At 38.9% G+C, this 8,236-nt stretch overlaps 1 protein-coding gene across 1 annotated transcript; it reads right to left on the bottom strand.

Annotated features, from left to right (window-relative positions):
• Nucleotides 1–584: 584 nt before the first annotated feature.
• Nucleotides 585–3,948, bottom strand: LOC121865692 (early growth response protein 1-like). Its single transcript, XM_042365211.1, has 4 exons — nt 3,880–3,948; nt 2,897–3,056; nt 1,466–1,846; nt 585–1,180 (listed from the first exon to the last, which is right to left on the bottom strand). The coding sequence occupies exons 1-4, from the start codon at nt 3,946–3,948 to the stop codon at nt 585–587; spliced, it is 1,206 nt and encodes a 401-aa protein (XP_042221145.1).
• Between the last annotated feature and the right edge of the window lie 4,288 nt (nt 3,949–8,236).

The following is an 8,236-nucleotide window of genomic DNA, read 5'->3' as shown; positions in this document are numbered from 1 at the left end:
TTTTAACCTGAGGAGCTGCAACAAGGAGACCCAACACAGACTCTCCCTAACACACATCTCATACTAAGGAACACAAACACCTCGTAAACATAATTACATTTATTCCTTCAAATACAATATAAAAGTCGTCACATTTTTAACTACAAAGTAAATTAACATTGATATAAATTCTACAAAGTTTATCATGTAAAACAATAAAATGTCTAGACAAATTATATATATATATACAGTATATGTATGCTTGTATACATCGTCATCACTTAACATTAACACAGTTGTATTTATAATTATGTATGATCAGAAAGCTAAAATAGGACTAAACATATCAACCGACATATAACGTTTTATCACGAATAATCTTTGGTGATTGTAAATCTGTATATCGTTCATGTCGACACTGCAAGGAACACGCCACCACTCATATCATCTTGTACAATAATCACCTAAAGTACAACAATAAACAAGACAATATACCTTGCGTGCTAAAACCACACGCGACATATACACTGACTGGGTGAATGCTGGTGTCACGAGAGACATTGTCATTACGTATTTTCTCCACCCATACCATTTTTATTTCTATGCTAGTCTTTCGGATGTGCAGCTGCAACGTGGCGTTTGAGGTAATCAGCTCGACTAAAAGCACAGCTACACATTTGACATTTGTAACGTTTATTTGAACCATGGCACTTCAGATGTCTCTTGAGATGCCCCTTTGTTGTCGCTGTAATGCCACACTCTGGACAAATGGATTTGAACTTTGGATTGAATGTCTGTGATGCAGGTGGGCGGTTTAGCTGACTATGGGCGAGACTCATGGGAACCATTTGACACGCCTGGCTGCCATCTGTCATTTGCATGATGAAATAATTGCCGGATGTAGAAGTGGTAGAAGGTAGAATGTACAGAGGTGGGAGTGTAGGTTGACGAGAGGAAGGTGGGAGAGGGAAAGAAGTGTTGGAAGAGTCTGGTTGGCTAGCATGGCTAACGGTGCACACAGAAGCTGTAAGGGAGGCGTCACAGCCACTTCGGTTAATGTTGTACTCAGCGGACATGTGGCTGTTAGAAGAGTGGACAGGTGGACCTGTAGTGGAGGGTTGGTAGCCTCCAGCACCGTAATCTGGGAACCCGCTAACATTTTCTTTGCTGGTCTGTGATGGACTGTTGGCTGCCAATGTACCTGGAAGATCAAATATAATTAACCAACATGACACAAAAAGGCGCAGAAAATAAAAAAATATATAATAGAGTAAAATATAGTCAGGCTTATTCTCACTATTCTTAAAACTTTCATCAACTTTACACTCACATTGATATTTGTTGTTATAAGATATATGTCATTTTCATCGTTCCTCAGTAGATAAATGAGAGCATTTACTACTTACAGAAGTAGATAAACAGTTATTGTAGAGTTTACCGACAAGAAATGCGACATGCGATCTTCAGAACTAACTCCAGTACTTACTATCAAGAACAGCAGCAAAAGTTTGTGGATTGAAGTCTTCTTGTGAACATTTAAGAAACTTCCACGAGGACGCCAGTAGGCTCTCACCTCCAACGGTACTACTGTTGGAAGGTTCAAGGTGTCCAACTTGGCCCATGGTGTAGCCCTGAGCGTTTGAAGGATCGGGGTGGCCAGGCTGACTTGTACTGTAAATAGACGCTGTTATGGCATTATAGCCACCAAGGTTATTGTCGGACTCAGCGGACATGTGGCCAGCTGGCCTGGTAGATGAGTGAACAGGTGGACTTCTGGTGGAGTGTTGGTGGCCTCCAACACCGTAATCTGGGAACCCGCCAACAATTTCTTTCGTGGTCTGCAATAGACTGTTTGCTGCCACTGTACCTGGAGGATGAACGTTTATTTTAATATATGAGAGAGAGAGACAAGCACACACAAACACCAGTGCACAGAAGTTCACTCATGTTAAAAGTGCTAAAAGACAGTTTTATTCACAACAGTTATCTAATTATCTCCAAAAAGTTACCATTGGAAAGAACTTTTTTGAACAATTTTTGAATATCTTTCTTACTACCTTTCATTAACTTTTTTCTTCTCTCGAATGGTGACAATTTGTTCTCCCTTAGTTATGACCACCAACCTCTCATCCCACTAATACCTCGTCATTTTGTAAGATTCATATTCTCTTGTATCCACTGATCTAAATTGAACTTTAACTGACAAGATAAATTTGCGAATGATAAGAAATTAACAATTAGTGGGTCACTGACAACACCGGGCCACACTAACCCCACTGGGATACTGACAACACTGGAACACTAAAAACACTGGTACAACTGACAACACTGGGACCCTGACAATAATAGAACAGTAATAACACTACAACAATAACAACACTAGGATACTGACAACACTGGGACCCTGACAATAATAGAACAGTAATAACACTACAACAATAACAACACTAGGATACTGACAACACTGGGACCCTGACAATAATAGAACAGTAATAACACTACAACAATAACAACACTAGGATACTGACAACACTGGGACCCTGACAATAATAGAACAGTAATAACACTACAACAATAACAACACTAGGATACTGACAACACTGGGACCCTGACAATAATAGAACAGTAATAACACTACAACAATAACAACACTGGGATACTGACAACACTGGGACCCTGACAACACGGGGACAATGACAAAACCGGGGAACAGATGGACAAGGGAACATTACCACTGACTTTCATCAACCTTATATTTATATCAAGAGTTGTTGTTATAAGATTTGTGACTTGTTTATCGTTTTAGTGAGAAAGATTATAGTGTGTTTATCAGTTACAGAAATAAATAAACTAGTATTGCGTCGACTATTGACAAGAAATATTATATGTGGACTTGAGAACTAACTCGAGTACTTACCATCAACAACATGAACAGCTTGTGAGTACTTTGTGGGGGAGACCGGGGAGTCGTCACAGAAGATGATGTCTTGAAAGAAGTGTTTAACAAGCTCCTGTGAGGACGCCAAAAGAAGATCGCTCTTGGTACACGACTCCTCCCCTTCATGGTCCTGTAGGAACTGACGATAACGAATATTATTAACATTTACTTCTATTTGATTGTAACAAGACCAAAAACAACTGACACAAATAAGACAAACACTCTGCTGGTGTTACCGAATAATATTACATAACAAACGTACAGGAATCTTTACAGCTTACATTCAAAAGATTTGTCTGACCCCGCCCCAACATCGTCATCCTCACTATACCAACCAACTGGGAACCGTGTACATGGCTGACAGGATTAATTTAGAGTAACCTTGGCCAGTTATTTTTTTCTTTGCAAAGTAAAATTCACAATTATGACTACAGCTGAGAGTCTTCAATCTTCATCATAGTGACACATTAGGACCTTCGCACTACATTTATGAACTGGTAATATATATATACAAGTATACTCTTTCTAACATAAATACACATTTATGACAACCAGGGGAGACAAAATCGTCTCGATAATTAAGCTATATTTAGTGGTCTGATGGACGGCATCTCGCATCCACTTACTATATCCACAACCTGGCTACAACCCCACAACAACAACTTTACAGCCACTGGTAGATGCCTATATGGGTTCATAGATGAGGACAAGAAACTAAAAAAAATGAGATGAGCTAACCTGCAGGAGTGGGTGTAGGAGCAGTCTTAAATGTATCACTGCCGACCAAGTCTGCCATGACGTAAATGTATCACTAACTTTAGCACACGCGATAGAGTCCAGGTTCCGTTCGTCAATATTCTCAGAAGCAGAGACGCCTTCCCTTTATCCTTCCTCGTCGCCAGATGTGACCCCTCTTTGACCTGATCCCTCGGTGACCTTCAGCCAATCACATGCCACCTTACCTTTTTGGGTTTATTACCAAAGATCCTCCACCACGACACAGTCTCATTCACTAGCTCAACCTCGGACATCTTTATATATACAATCTGTACATAGGTATCTAAGCAATTTGTATATTCGAAATATACAAGTTACCCGAAAATATATAATAAATCATATTAGTAGTAGGTAGTAGGCAGCTACCAAACAGGGAGGTACTACCGCCTGGGAAGATATTGGAAGCATAATGTGTTGTCTAATGGTAGACCCTGCTGCCATATGGCATCACGAAAATTGTGACCAAGTCCCAGGTTGCTCATCTGTCTTTTTACCTCATTTACACACAATTGCAGGTCTCAGTTGTTTCTCTTACTTGACAGCGTTTCTCACTATTGATTTTTTCTTCTCTTTTTTTATTTCTTTATAGTTCTTTATTATGTTTATTATTATTATTACAGTATTATTATTATTATTATTATTACAGTGTTATTATTATTATTACAGTGTTATTATTATTAATATTATTATTATATATAACTTTTTATACTAAATTTTATTTACTATAAATAATTATTATGTTTTCGTCCCCCAGGCTGCTGATCTGACTTTCTGCCTCATTTACACACAATTGCAGGTTTTCAATTGATTCTCTTACTGTTGATAACACAACAAACTGTACTTATAAGAACATAAGAATGGAGGAAACTGCAGCGGGCAGTCCCATTTACACACAACTCCTGTTGCTCATATTTCCATCCAAACTATGTTTAAAGTTATCAAGCGTATTCGAGTTAATGATGATGTTTGGTAACTTGCTCCATTCATCCACTACTCTATTTCTAAACCAATGTTTACCTATTTCGCTTCTAAATCTAAATTTGTCTAATTTATAACCATTGTTACAAGTTCGCTATTGGTTGGATAGCTTGAATACCTTTGTAATGTCCCCTTTGTTTAGCCCTGACTTCCATTTATACACCTTTATCATACCGCCCCTCACTGTACGTCTCTCGAGGGAGTGCAAATTAAGATGCTCTAACCTGTCTCTGTATTTAAGGTCCCTAATGCCCGGGATTAGTCTGGTCATTCTCCTCTGAAATCTTTCAAAGGATTCTATATCTAGTCTGTAATACGGTGACGAGAATTGAACTGCGTAATCACAAGCACAAGATATAGTTTTAGGATGACCTCTCTAGTCCTGTAACTAACACTCCTTTGTATGAACCCAAGTACTTTATTAGCCTTGTTTCGAGCAAATACACACTGTTTACCTGGCTTAAGATTCCTACTTATCATTACTCGTAAATCTTTCCCACATTCGGATTTGTCTATAACATCGTTGTTCATCTGATATCTGGTTTCTCTGTTTCCATCTCTTGACTGAATAGTTTACATTTGTCCACATTGAATTTCATCTGGCATTTTCAGACTATTCGATATATTTGTTTAGATCTTCCTGTTGTTTTGCGGGGTCTTCGTCTGATTTGTTTACACGCCATATTTTAGTGCCATCAGCAAATTTACTTACGTTGCTGTCTACGCCGATATCTATGTCGTTTATGTATATAATAAATAATAATGGTCCAAGTACTGAGCCTTGGGATACTCCACCAGTGACGTCACTCCAATCGGATTTAATGCCGCTAATGTTCACTCGCTGTTTCCTGTAATGTAACTACTCACTAATCCATTTTAGAATATCTCCTCCAATGTTTTTAAATTAACTCATCTACAGTACTTTATACGTGATGACAACAGGAATAAAACACTGTAGACATGTTAGAGGAGATCTAAAATGAAGGCTAAAAAAAATATACGAGCCAGAGATGGGGAGGGACTATAAGAAGCAAAGAAAATAAGATCATATATGAGGAAGAAGTAAATAATGTGGGTAGAGTATGTTAAGTAACTGTACAACGATAATCAGGGAGTTGATGTGAGAAACGAAAGGAAATAAAACAGTATAAGTGAAACACTGATGAAAGAAGAATAAGATCTGAACTTGTATGGAGAAACTGAGATGGTAAATTCCACCCAGCCACAGATATTCGGAGAGCGATTTATAATGGTGTAAGATAACTCTTAAATGGGGCAGGTATTGAGCTTACCTGACCTCACCGGGAACACTAATCACCAAAAGTATTATAAACTTTGTCAGGTAGACACTCTTTGTTGTCATGTCCAGCAACTGTGTCCTAATGGCGAAGTGTGCTGCTCCCCAAATTTATATTACTGTAAACATTACAGTAACTCCAAATTACATTTTCAGTATCTTCTAAGAACCAGATATAATTAAAGACACTGAATATGACTGTCATTTGGATGTTTGTCTCTCAAAAATAAGCTGAATTTTTTTCTAGGGTTTGAGTTGTAATTTTCTTCGACTTTAGCAAGGATTGTGAAGGATCCCGAAACAGATTAATTAAACGCTGGTACACGGCGAAAATTGATGGCGATATTGGGAAATATTTAGAGAAAGGCATAAATAAGCTTTTAGAATTGACCGAAAACTGGGAAATGCTGTTTGATACATTATTTTGTCGGCTATAAGTGTTGGGTAAGAGTTAGTGTCAAGATACACTCAAAACAAAAATCATAACAGCACGTCAATATCACTCATGTGCCATACACTGGAGTTGTATGTAATGTGATTTATTATATATTTTCGGATGATTTGTATATTTCACTCATATAAATTGCTTAGAAAACTATATACGCAATGCACATTAGAGATCAATGCAACGAAGTATTATGGGACGTAGCAAAAGCATTCAACAAGGTCTGGTGGCTCTTAGGGCTCAAATACAAAATAATCAACCAAGCTCAACAACATTACTCCTCTTCTTTGCAACTTCCCCAAGCATCAAGCTGTACAGCGGAGTACCACAGGGAAGTAACCTCTCGCCAACACTCTACACGATATACACGTCGGACATGCTACCTCCTTCCTACCCAAGGAGAATACACAGCGTATAACGATGACGTTACCCAAATCATCCGACATTCAGGCAAGGCCAAACAGTTGATGGTACGAAAAACAGCCCACGTCACCGAGCAAATAAATAATTATGAGAAAAGAGAAAAATGTTTTATTTCCTTTCGTTTCTCACCTCAACTCCCTGATTATCGTTATGCAGTTAGTTAACAGACACTACCCACATTATTGACTTCTTCGTCATATACGATCTTATTTTCTTTGCTTCTTATAGTCCCTCTCCATCTCTTGTTCGTATAATTGGATCACCTGAAGATTCATCACCCCAGGATATCCCACCTGAACAATTATCACCCTGCCAAACTCTGGGGTGACAATTCTTCAGGTGATCCCCAAAAAAACTTTAATATAATAATAAGAACATAAGAAAATAAGGAGTCTGCAATAGGCCGGTTGGCCTGTGCATGGCAGCTCCTGTCGAGAGTTACTACCACTCTTTATCATCCATGAATCTATCTAGCCTCCTTTTGAAACTTTCCAGAGTTCCCGCACTTACTACAAAGTTGCTAAGCTTGTTCCACTCGCCCCCCACCCTATTTGTGAACCAGTTTCTTCCTATCTCCCTCCTAAACCTAAACTTATCCAACTTGAATCCGTTGCTCCGAGTCCTCTCCTGCTCGGATATTATAAGAACTTTATATATATCCCTTTATTGATTTCTTTCACCCACTTAAATACTTCTATCATATCTCCCCGCACTCTTCGTATTTTTAGGGAATGCAAGTTAAGTTTCTTTAACCTATCTTCATATGGAAGGTTTCTAACTCCCGGAATCATTTTTGTCATTCTTCGCTGCACCGACTTTAGTGAATTTATATCCATTCTATAATAGGGGCACCAGAACTGAACCGCATAATGGAAGGCTTTTGTCCAACGGGGGTTGGGGGGAGGGGTTGTCAGGGGATTTTGACCGGTGGGTTTTGTCCGGCACTCGGCTGTGAGGTGAGGTTAGAGGTTTGTTAGTCAGTTAGTTAGTAGAGTCAGCGGTTGTGATTTTACACTAATATTACTCTGCATAAGTTATTACCTCCTCCCCTGCACCTCCTAACATCCTCTACCTGATCCCACATTACCTGGTCGGATCACCTGAAGAATCGTTACCCCCAGAGTTAGGCAGGTGACCATTCTTCAGGTGAGGTCAGGACCCTCCATGGTGGTCAATCTTCAGACCTAACCTAACCTAACCTACCCATTGTAATATGCATCGTGTATTTTGGAATATTGAGTAAAGTATTTTGTATTTAGTTGTGTATATTTTGCAATATTATCTATATCAAAGGGTAGGGTGATGATTCTTCAGGTGATCCAACTAGTCTCCCTTACCTGACCACCACATTACCTGGTCTTCCCTACCTGACTCCAACTCACCTAACCTGAACCTACCT

This window comes from Homarus americanus, unplaced genomic scaffold (assembly GCF_018991925.1).
Source record: "Homarus americanus isolate GMGI-L3 unplaced genomic scaffold, GMGI_Hamer_2.0 scaffold45242, whole genome shotgun sequence".
Taxonomy (NCBI): domain Eukaryota; kingdom Metazoa; phylum Arthropoda; class Malacostraca; order Decapoda; family Nephropidae; genus Homarus; species Homarus americanus.
The sequence above is the reverse complement of the archived record's forward strand: the minus strand, read 5'-3'. Positions and strand labels throughout refer to the sequence as shown.